At 44.3% G+C, this 12,803-nt stretch overlaps 1 protein-coding gene across 1 annotated transcript; it reads left to right on the forward strand.

Annotated features, from left to right (window-relative positions):
- Positions 1-771: 771 nt before the first annotated feature.
- LOC311036372 (serine/threonine-protein phosphatase 5-like) lies at positions 772-2,214 on the forward strand (the record flags this gene model as incomplete). The annotated part of the gene is made up of 1 exon (XM_084045017.1): positions 772-2,214. The coding sequence occupies one exon, from the start codon at positions 772-774 to the stop codon at positions 2,212-2,214; it is 1,443 nt and encodes a 480-aa protein (XP_083901143.1).
- Between the last annotated feature and the right edge of the window lie 10,589 nt (positions 2,215-12,803).

The raw sequence follows: 12,803 nt of genomic DNA on the forward strand, positions 1-12,803 counted from the left end.
CTCAGGGGTAGAGTGGCCGGGTAGAGTGAACTGGAAAACTGCAAGGTTCCCAGTTCGATCCCGGGCTGGGGCGCTCCCCTAGAGTTAGTGTCGAAGTGTCCTTGAGCAAGACGCTGAACCCCTAATTGCTCCCGATGAGCAGGTTGGTGCCTTGCATGGTTTCCTCCGCCATCGGTGTATGAATGTGTGTGTGAATTAGCCTGGCGTAGCTAGACTATATCACTGCGTCGATATGAGTCTGGTGCTTCCATGAGGACTTTTTGTTTCCCAAGGGGCGGGATCAAAACAATGGCCCTCGACGCAATTGGTTAGACCTACAACCAACTACCAATTACAGTCGCCCATATTAGAATACTGGGCCCTGTGATTGGTTACACACGTCTTCTGGAACAGGAAATGGATTCTCTATGGAGCGGTGCCAGACCCAAATCGCAGAGTGCAATTTTTTTTTGCACTCGCAGATTTGTCTGGTCCCAGGCTATGTGTGAATGGGTTAATGGCACAATCAATGTAAAGCGCTTTGGATAAAAGCTCTATATAAATGCACCATTTACCATTTAACAATACTTGCACCTTTAAAATCTTCGAAAAGGAGATAAAAACAACATGGGGTCTAATAACAGCATTGCTTCCATGTTTATATACTGAGACTGTGCCGTCATAACTGGCGTCACGTTGACCTCCAAATATGGAGTTCTTTGTCTCTCTATTGACTTCCAGTATAAGTACTTTAAATATTTCATGCAACGGCAGACAAGCAGTGGGATGAGGATGGCGGAGGCAGGTAAAAGCGCAGAGCTACTCAAGGAGAAGGCGAATGGTTTCTTCAAAGAGAAGGACTATGAGAATGCAATCAAATTCTACACAGAGGCCCTGGAGCTCAACCCACACAACGCCGTATTCTACAGCAACCGCAGCCATGCGTACCTACGCACCGAGTACTACGGGTATGCCCTGGCCGACGCTACGAAGGCCCTGGAGATTGACAAGAACTACATCAAAGGCTATTACCGCCGTGCCACCTCTAACATGGCACTGGGCAAGTTCAAGGCCGCGCTAAAAGACTACGAGACGGTAGTGAGGGTCCGACCCAACGACAAGGACGCAAAGATGAAGTACCAGGAGTGCAAAAAGATGGTCAAACTGAAGGCTTTTGAGAGAGCCATTGCCAGCGATGAGACCAAAACATCCGTCGTGGACTCTCTAGACATCGAGAACATGGTGATCGAGGACAAGTACATCGGGCCCCAGCTGAAAGACGGGAAGCAGGTGACCTTGGAGTTCATGATGGAGATGATGGACTGGTTCAAAGACCAGAAGAAACTGCCCCGAAAGTATGCTTATCAGATTCTGGTCCAAGTCAAAGAGGTTCTGTGCAGACTTCCAAGTCTGGTTGAAATCAAAATAGACAGGAACGAAAGAATAACAGTATGTGGTGACATCCATGGGCAATATTACGATCTCCTCAATATCTTTGAGTTGAACGACTTGCCATCCCAGACCAACCCGTATCTGTTTAATGGTGACTTTGTGGATCGTGGCTCCTTCTCCGTCGAGGTCATTCTTACGCTCTTTGGTTTCAAGCTGCTCTACCCCGACTCCTTCCACTTGCTCAGGGGTAACCACGAAACAGACAATATGAACCAGATGTATGGATTTGAAGGTGAAGTGAGAGCTAAGTACTCTGCCCAGATGTTCCAGCTGTTTAGCGAGGTCTTCCAGTGGCTCCCTCTTGCGCAGTGTATCAACGACAAGGTGCTGGTGATGCACGGGGGACTGTTCAGCGAAGACGGCGTCACACTGGACGACATCAGGAGGATAGACAGGTACAGACAGCCTCCCGACTCTGGTCCCATGTGCGACCTCTTGTGGTCGGACCCTCAGCGTAAGAAAGGCTGGTCGGTCAGCAAGCGAGGGGTAAGCTGTGAGTTCGGGCCGGACGTCACGGAGCGCTTCCTCGAGATGAACAATCTGGATTACATCATCCGCAGTCATGAGGTGAAGTCCGAGGGCTACGAGGTCACCCACTCAGGAAAGTGCATCACCATCTTCTCGGCGCCCAACTACTGCGATCAGATGGGAAACAAAGGAGCGTACATTCACCTCAGCGGAGCTGACCTCCTTCCAGAGTTTCACCAGTTCACCGCTGTGCCTCATCCAAACATCAAGCCCATGGCGTACGCCAGTACGCTAATGCAGATGGGAATGATGTAGCACTGTGTTTCTCAACGTCCGGTTCCGGGGCCCACCAGGGGCCCAAATGGACCCTTACGGGCCTGTCAACTGGAAATTGTACAAATGGCACCATTTTTTTAGGGACCCCAGGGTACACTGTAAAATTCTCAGTGTTCATCTAACTATGAGAGTGTACAAATGGAATGGGTCCATTTGTTTGACACACTGTACAAATGTCCATTTGGTTCCAGTTCTACACTCTCTGAGTCAAATTAAAACTTAGGATTCTTTTTTGTAATCATGATTTTTATTTCTTTTTAAACAATAATAAAAACATCCTGTGGCTCATGGTGAATGCATACAATCAAGAAACAACACAAAAGAATAAAACAAAATAAAACACAGCAATACCCCATCATCACAGTGTCTCACCAATAGCCATGGGCAAGAAAGCGGTCCCCTTACCTCTTAAAGTTCTCCCCATGATTTATTCTCACTAACATCCATTCATATGACACTTTCTGTCATAGATTCAATCTTTCAAATTCAGATTCAAAACATTTTTGTGATCCGGAGAGGATGTACTTTCCCATAATCTGAGGATGATTTGTGCAGGCCTGACCATCCCTACATTTATCACTACAAAATCTTATTTTTATACACAGTTACTTGTGTTTGGTTCCCTAGGAGACAATATCTTGGCGATACGGATATCTCCTTGTCCAAACATTTCCCTACAGTATACGTGATTACCTTTTCCTCAAATGGGTAGACTAATTTACTGTCCCAAATTGCTTGCAAAGATGTTTTACACTTCCAGCAGAGATTATCGGGCAATAAACCCATCCTATGAAGTTTAGAGGGGGTAAAATGAAATCTGTGTATTAACTTATTTTGAGTAAATTTCCCTCTGGCTTCTTTTATATATTTCCCTTGTACTTGAAACTACTCTCAACCACTCCTCATTCCATTTGCACCCCAGGTCCCTCTGCCAAATGATCCTAAGATTCTTTGCAACACACTAAAAGCTTTGTAGATACAGTAATTCCCCAAACTCAATCATTGATTGTACTCTGTATATTGGGGTCCCAGAGATAAAGAAAAAAAATACAATAACTTTTTTTTAACCTACCTTTTTTTTAATATTGTTTAATATTGTAATATTGTTATATTATATTGTCAATAGAATCTTAGTGTTTTGCCATTTATTTGGGGGCTCACTTGCAATATCCACACGGCCCGCTAGTGGGCCCTGGCCCTCAGGTTGGGAATCACTGGTCCAGTGGTTTGTGAGATTAGCCACAGACAGACACACAGACCCACAGGACCCTCCTCCAGACGACTCGGCCCCTAGGAGCCACGCCGTAAAAAATAATAATGAGATGATATAATATGATTTTACTCCTTTTTTTGATTTACATTATCCATTTACTTATTCTGTTCCTGGCTGTCGTGATAACCCAACTTCCCCTCAATGATGGTAGTCTCCCTCCCTGTGAAGCATTTAGTTTCACAATAAAAGACACTCCTCTTAACTCTAAATCTGAAACTGTACTTAATAAAGTCTCCATGGCATTGTTGAATGCTGTTGAAACCTAACGCGCTCCACACAATCCACAACTACATCATTTTTATTGCAGTGAATTGCCTTTAAAAAAAACACACACACATTTTCACAAATAACTTTTCAACTGACGACGCGTCTCGTTTTTCAAACAGCCGTGCCGCTCATTCCAGCCTGATTTATTGATCGAAACAGCCTTTTTATACATGGCTGTAATTTTTTCTGATGCTGTAATTACACTCATGTGGTTATCATTTTATGTCCAGAAAAACCTCCCCTAAAAGTTTTTCATCTGCCTGCCAAGATATGATGTAGCCACACAGTAAAATCCACAGTGTTACTTAACTTATTTTGTTAACTTAACTCAGAATGTGTCAAAGGAGATCTGTAAGGGTAAAACTAACACTCTGGATTTTACTGTGCAGTCTGAGAGAGAGAGAGAAAGAGAGAGAGAGACAGACAGACAGACAGACAGACAGACAGACAGATGATGTAGGCAGGATTTATCATGTCAAATACCCCCAAATGCATGTCTTTGGCCACAGTCTCAGACCCCATCTGGAAATATTTTTTGCCAGGGACCCCCATACAAGATATGTGTTGTTAAAATGTTTAAAAAATATTTCATTTATTTTACCATTTGTTGGGGACCCCCCTGGAACCCCCTCAAGGACCCCTTGGGGTGCCCTGACCCCACTTTGAGAACCACTGGTTAGAGAGAGGGGTGAGATGAGTGGTGACACTAGACAGAAGGGGATACACACACACATAATGACATGGATGAGGGAGGGAGAGGTGGAATAAGAAGGGGTCTAATAACAGCGTTGCTTCCATGTGGAATATCAGACGTCAACTGGCCAGTCTATGACCTCAGTCATCTATGATGTCAGTACTATTATTTTTTATTAAGAGTAGCCAATTCTTTTTATCTCCTTTTCCCCCCCAATTTATTCGTGATTATGCCAATTAATCCTCGCCACACATTTCCGTATTGCCACTGTTCTTGTACCCTACTGGCTCACCTGGCTGTCAGTGTAGACATAGCACAAACTTTAGATTGGAGTACCCCCAGACACAGTGTGGCTGATTCGAACCCCTAGACCCCACGTGGTAATGACATCACTCATCTATAATGTCAGTACTATGCGTCAGTCATCTCCATAGCTAGGCAAAGTTTCAGCTCTATTTGACCTCTATTGACTTCCAGTTTAAAATTAAAGTTATATAACGTTTTACAATTTGTTTAAGTAAACATACGGTATATGCATATTGAAAGAAATATGCAGGGATTCACTTCCTTGGCCTATTGGCAGTGTGCTTAATAACTGATGCTGATCGGTTCAGTGGTTTGTTAGATTAGTCACAGAGAGACAGACACGCAGACCCACGGGACCCTCCTCCAGACGCCCTGGACAGCAGTCTCACACATAGACTCGCAAGACCCTCTTCAAGATGGCTCGGCCCTTACAGTGCCAGGCCATAAAAAGAGAAAGAGACAGTGAGATGAAAGGAGAGACAATAAAAAGCCGCAAAGAAAAAGTGCCATACTGTGTATATCCAGCGATGCGAGATGGAGAGAGAGAGAGAGAGAGAGAGAGTGGGGTACAGTGATGAGAGATGAGGGTAGAGAGACTCGGTCTCTGTTAGTGGCACCAGGCCTTGTCAAACCCAGTTCACCACTACTGTTAAAGAAACCCTCAAATGTCAGTGGTTTCTTTTTATGGTTTCATTTGTTTGAAACTTTCACTGCTGGCTGCGGGCGGCAGCGTGTTCTGATCAGACCCTGTGTGCAGTGTGCCACTCAGATTCCAGTGCACAGCAGGGGTTCCCCTTCTCCCATTCATCATGGTCGTGTTCATATGCACACAGCTTCTCAGAATAGAGATAGTAGCTTTGAGAAGAGTAAAAGTAGTCATCCTGTAGAGAAAATTCCCACGTGAACTGTTTTTATATTTTTATCTTGTCCTATGGAGTCTGGTCTCTTCATTCTCTTTTTTTTCCATGAAACTTTTTTCATTTTCTCCCAGTGTAGTCGTTATGCTAATTCCCAAATACCCCCAATATAGTCCCTGTCATTGCTGACCTCTACTGGTTGGCAGTGGTGGACAGTAACGGAGTAAATGTGCTTGAGTACTGTACTTAAGTACAGATTCTGAGGATCTGTACTTTACTTGAGTATTCGATTTTTTAAAGAAAAGTAACTAACTAGTCAAAATTAAGAAATGTACTTCTACTTTTACTTGTACTTTAAGTTATTTTAAAAGCATGTAATTTTACTTTTAAGTATTTTGAAAAGCAATGACTTGTACTCTTACTAGTTACTAGTATGGAGTATCTGTACTTTTACTCAAGTGCTGCATGGGGTCGAGTACTTCGTCCACCACTGCTGGTTGGTCTTGGAGTGTGTGTCTCTTCTGATATACGTGACGTTGCCTGCCACTTGTTTTCATAGGCACCCCTTTTGGGGGGCATGCTCCCCATTGTAAACCTATGGAATGTGACCTAAATTAGCTTATATCAGTGATTCTCAACCTGTGGGCCGGGGCCCACTGGTGGGCCGCGAGAGTATTGTAAGTGGGCCCCCTATTAATTGTCAAAACACTAAGATTATAATAATAATATAATGTTGAAATGTAAAAAATGTATAATGTAAAAACAAAAAAGTCATGGTATTGTTTTCAAAACCCTTGAAACGTATTTTCATAGTGATACTTACAAGAACCTAAAATATACTATGTTAGTACCATTGATCCGGAACACAATCAATTGACCACTTCAATCCACTTAAATTCCATCAACTGATTATGCTGCGCGTCCTATACTGTGGGAACTTGCACAACTATTTGGCTCTTTGAGTTTTCATACATTTTCATACAAGACTTAAGCCTAATTTATGCATCGCTGCACGATGGTGTCACTGTCGGAAAATAATTGAAGCGAAGAAAGGCAGCGCAATAAATGAGTTATTTTCAGCGCGTGTCACCATTGTGTGGTGAAGTACAAATTAGGCTTAAGGGTGCTGGCCCTGCCAGCCCATCTGCACACATGCCTAGGCCTGATGGTTTTGTGTTGACCCTGACACTCCCGAGGTGTTGATACAGTGGGGCGTCGGCTCTACGTGCGTGCGTCCGTGCGTGCGTGTGTCAATAAGCCGGCAGAGAGACACAACTCCTGCTACTGTACAAGTGTAAAGAAATTGTATTTAAATCCAGTGACACATTAACCCGCACTGGAATCTGTGTGATTGCTGCCAGCAGATCACAGAAGTACCTCCACTAACTAACTTTTACATATGGTTTACACTTTTATTTTATTTTTAACTATTATTTTATAATGCCAGTCAACAGGGCTGTAATCATGCCACAGATAGCCCACTGTATGTCATACGTCATTGATAGCCTACTGTATGTCATACAGATAACTGACTAGATCCCAGTCTGCCACACCAACATGTCATTGTACGATATGTATTTGTCCGCGGACCCCCCCCATCTCAAAATATTTTGTTCCAGGGACCCCCAGAAGCAAAAATTTGAGTTAAAAATGTATATACATATATTCAAAGATTTGCACACATGTTCATGATTTTCTTTTCAAAAATAGCAGATCTACAAGCTCAGATATACAAGCTCATAGCGCGGCATCGAGTGCAGCGCTATGAGCTTGTATATCTGCTATTTTTTAATAGCCAAAGACATCTAAAGTGACATGCGTTCCTGGAATAAAAGTCATTATGGGCCCCAGCCCACAGGTTGAGAACCACTGTTTCAAATGACTGCTCTTTTTTTGTATTTTCATCATCCTATGAAAATCCAGTTTTACTCCATTGGTTTTCAGTTGCATAACAGGGGTTTCAGAAGTGGTGAGATGGTTTTGGGAAACACACCAGGGCTGCAGATACAGAGAGAGGTCTGTCTGACCGGCCACACGCCTCATATCCTCTCTTTGACTTTCACAATTTATGGACTCGCAAACGCCTTCATCAATCCCCTCACACACACACTGAGCGAGGCTGGACAGCATGCATGCATGCACACACACAAACACGCACATGCGCGCACACACACACACACACACACACACACACACACACACACACACACACACACACACACACACACACACACACACACACACACACACACACACACACACACACACAGGCACAGACACACACAGGCACAGACACACACACACACACTGCTCCACCCTCCCGCACTCCACTGGGACTTCCACAGCAACACCTAGACTACTGCAGTATATACTGTGTACTTTTCTTTTTGTAAGACCTTCACTGTTCTTTCTATGCTGTTACACATGTATCCTCATCGACACACATGACACAGATCTGATCAATGAATCTGCGTAGCAACAACTGAGGCAAGTACCTCCTACTTGCCTCCTTACGGAATCGGATCCTTTTGGTTCCATTTGTAGACTCTCAGAGTTATGGGGGTCCTTGAAATTAAAATATTTGCGAACCACTGGCTTATAATTATGGTTCCCAAACTGGGGGTCGCCACATTTTTTTGGGGGGTCCCCAGATGATTAGCTTAATGTGCAACATTATTTTCTCACTCAATAGTACACAAACCAACATACAGTTTAAGTGTATACAGGGTATCTACACATTACTAAAGTTACAATTTAAGGACTTTTAACACATCGGGTGCCGATCACGGTCTGGACCGTTTCTTCACATAGTAGCGCTCTGGTGCCGAACACGGTCCGAACCGTGTTTGGTGTCTTTTTTTTTTTTTTTTTTTTTTTTCCCATACGGGAGGGGCTGGAGCAGCCCTGGGATCACCCACGGTGAATCTGACAAGGATGGGCCAGATGCATCATCGTGTCAAAAAACATGGCGCACATCCGCTTCCGCTCTATTTCCTTCTCTAAAACCCCTATAACTCTTTTTACGCTGGGGAAAACGACTCATTTTGTATGTGCGATTGCTCCGCCATTGTTACTCTCGTGCGCGATGTTATCGTTCCAGGCGTTAGCCAGCACCATCGGCTAAAATGGAGACATGCTTTTTTTTCTCATGGAATGCACGTCGTGGAGTCTACAGTTTAAACAGCGCTGCGCAGCTCAACGGTGAGATTTCGGCACCGAACGTAATCTGTTATTATAAAATGCTGGCACCCGATGTGTTGAGACCTTTTTTTTAAAAGATATTTTTTGGGGCTTTTCTGCCTTTATTTGAGAGGAAAGTAGGCTGACAGGAAATGGGGAGAGTGATGGGGGGGGTGACACACAGCAAAGGTCGTCGGGAACGGGAGTCGAACCCGCGACACGTTGTAAGACTGGATTACCAGACATGTGGTATGCGCCTGGATCGCTAGGCCAGCGGGCGCCCCTTTTAAGACCTTCTTAATACCAAATTGGCCAAATTGTCAAATATTACGTAAGAAAGAGACAAACATTGTGAAAATAGCCGATCTACAAGCTCACAACGCCTCGTATGTGAGCTTGTAGTTTGTATTTTCACAATATTTATCTGTGGAACTGAGTCAAACTAAATGTAATGCCTCAACTCCTACAATTCCAAATGCTTGTCAGGGTGGGTGGGGGGTCCCCAGTTCAAATATGATTATGTTGGGGGGGTCGCGGCCTGAAAGGTTTGGGAACCCTTGGCCTATAGTGACCTCCGTTGTGCACTCCGGGACCTCTGGGCCCTCCCGTCGGTGCATCCACTCCAGTTTCCACACGCACCGCCGCGTCTGGAAGCCAGCGGAGCGGAGCGATGCAGAGCGGAACCGGGGAGAGCTAGCAGTTAGCTGTGGAGGGCAGAGACCATAATAGCGGCCGCAGCTTCACCCACTCAGCAGAGAAAAGGTCACGGAGGCTTGTTGCGCCGCTCTCCGCCAGGCTTGGCAGCGTTCAACCACATAATGGGCTAATCACTGTAAAACAAACAGGGAGACTCTCCTCTCCTCCTCCCCATCACCGGCCGCATGGTTTTAGGAGATTGTGGCGTGTGGCGCAGGCTGTGAGACTGCGGCTGCATTTTCACCGTCTCCGCAGTGGAAAAGGAGGGAAGAAGATGGTTCTTGTTTAGGTTTGGTTCGTAGAGTTAAAGGTTTTTTCGTTTCCCCATCACGCAGTGAAAAACTAAGTGTTTTCATATTTCCGCTGTTGCATTCTGTTCTGTGAGCGGTGTACTTTTATTCTTGTATCACTTGAAGCATTTTGGTGATAAAGGAATTTCAATAAAACAGCGCCGCCACTACTTCTTTCCGAATATGCCTCTCAGAAGCTCAAAACCCAACTTTTACTGCAATACTTGTGGGGCAATTGGTATAATTAACTTGAAATAGCATATCTTTACAGCCAGAGCACTGTAAAAAAAAAGACTGTCTTACCAATTTCAATACATTCCCCCCAACACGGAGCATAAAAATCAGTTTCCAAATCAGTTGCGAATGTGACGGTGAATACTGGTCCAGTGTGGATTCGTTTTCTATTCATGTCTTACTGTTGGAGTGTACACTGGCACACACTATGGTAGTTCAGTGATATGTTATTATGGCTGTTGCGAAGCGTTTAGGGAACCCAGGACGCGAACAAATAACATAGGAGAGGAGCAGGCCTGTTTTTCCTGACTTTGGCTGAGGTTGAGCGCCCCCAAATCCCCCTTCCACCAACACACACACACACACACACACACACGCACGCACGCACGCACGCGCGCACGCACGTACATACAGTATACATATACACAGTCCCTTTATTCTACCAAAATACAGACACACACACACACACACACACACACACACACACACACACACTTGATCCCTTACCTGCCTCTACAATGCACATACATTACACACACCCCCATCAACACATACAGTACATGCATGGTAAAATCCTGGGTGTTAATTTACACTCTCAGAATGAAGTTATCACACAGGATTGAAGTGGTCTGTGAGAGGCAGGGGTGGTAGAAGTACTAAGATGTTTTTACTTAAATAAAAGTAGCAATAATATAAATATTTTACAATTGAAAGCCTGTATTCACAATTTTTGTTGATTAAAAGTACAAAGGTATTGGCATCAAAATATACTTAAGCAAGCTACGAGCTCAGCTGTTTTTGAATAGCCGAAGTATAAATTGGTTAATATATGCTTTGTATTAATAATCCTCAATCTGCAAAGTAACTAGTAGCTAAAGCCGTCAAATAATTGCAGTGGAGTAAAAAGTACAAGATTTGCCTCTGAGATGTAGTGGAGAAGAAGTATAAAAATCGAAAAATAATGAAAATACTCAAAAGGTAAATGCCTCACAATTGTACTTAACCACTTAAACCCTATATGGTTGACCGGAGTCTTTCATGGCTCTATAGTGTCTTTTCTGTTATTGTGGGAAAAGCTTTCGCTGAAAATAGCCGATCGACAAGTTCACAACGGGTCGCAACGCCACGCTTGTCGACCGGCTATTTTCAGCAAAAGTACAGTACTTGAGTAAATGTACTTAGTTACTTTCCACCACTGGGGAGAGGATGTAGAGAGAGAGAGAGAGAAAGGAAGGAGAGACGGGGGGGGAAGATGGATGTAAAGGGATAAGAACCATGGTGCCAGACTCCTATTGAAAATAGCAGCTATGGAGGCTGGCCCTAGACTCACTGACACCACACACAGCCAAATGGAAGATATATTTATATGAATTGAGCCATACAATATATTCCAAAATAAAAGCACTGTTGGTACATTTCCCCGGTTAAACAAATCACACACGTATTTCTATGCCTCCCCCTCCACCCCCTGCCACTGCAACAGAACCCAGATTTGTGAAAAACAATGTAGTGTATGTGTGAGCGGTTGTGCTGTGCCCACCACCGTCCTGCAGGGCAATTAGCCGCTCGTGAGAGGTTGGGAGGTACGGCAAAGCTTCTGCTGATTTACAACTAGTGGAGTACAGTCAAAAGAGTGTTAACTTAAGTGAGTGTTGAAATGCACTCGTAAAGGGTCCATTCATTGTCAGACTGTCCTTAATTTAACGTTTTTTTTACACAGCGTATGTTAATTTTATGTTAATTTATCATTTTGTAACTCTGAGTTACATGGACACTCTGGTTTTAGGGAGTAGGTCCAGGCTATTGTGTGTGTGTGTGAGTGTGTATAATGGAGTGGACCTTCCTGGTAAAGGCAATTACTTTAATGGTGCTCTCAACCACAGTGAGCGTCCAGGCATGGCTGCGTGTTACTGCTGTGGATGAGTGTCCACTGTCCAGACTGTGTATACCCACTTAAACCCTGTTGCAACTGTACTTGGTACGCTCTTTTATCACTCTACACCAAATCCCTTTGCCAAAAATAGCCGACCTAACAAGCATTGTGAGCTTGTACATCGGCCATTTCTTTATTTCCTGCTTTTCTGTTACTCTTTTTCAGTTTCTGCTCTTTCATGTCTCCACAGACTTAGTTAGATTATGAATATATGCATACCCCCACAAACCCTGTGCACACGCACACACGCTCACATGCACACATGCGCGCACAAAAACCTGTATAAGCATGGCAGCACCCACACATCTCTGTAAGTGCCCATGCACACATCCACCCACACGTAGGCACTCACACATGATACACTCTTGCACGCACAAACACATACAAACACACACATACGCGCACATACGCACTCATAGTATTTAAAACAGGCCAGGCTGACACAGGATCCCCTCTGATGCGCTTGCGTAAGGATCCTCAGAGATCTCAATCTAACCCAATTTCCTCTCCTCTCCTCCAGTAGGAGAAGAGGAGAGAGAGGAGGAGCAGATGGAAGAGGAGAAGGTACAGAAAGAGGAGGAGTAGCGGGAGGACAGAGGAAATGTCACGCTCGCTCGTTGATAGAAATGATGGATCGCACGATGCCAGAGATAAGCGATATTGTGAAAGTGTCAATGTGTCCTGTCAGCATGTTGTGTACTAGTACATGACACCTCCCTTTCACACACTTCACCTTAAAAAGCACCGTGTGTTATTTTGTAATTGGAAGCCTACTGAGTAAGCCTACTTTTGTTCAGGTGTCCCTCATGCAGCCTGTACTGTGTTTATTATGTGCGCA

This window comes from Gymnoscopelus microlampas (assembly GCF_963454915.1).
Source record: "Gymnoscopelus microlampas genome assembly, chromosome: 20".
NCBI classification, from domain to species: domain Eukaryota; kingdom Metazoa; phylum Chordata; class Actinopteri; order Myctophiformes; family Myctophidae; genus Gymnoscopelus; species Gymnoscopelus microlampas.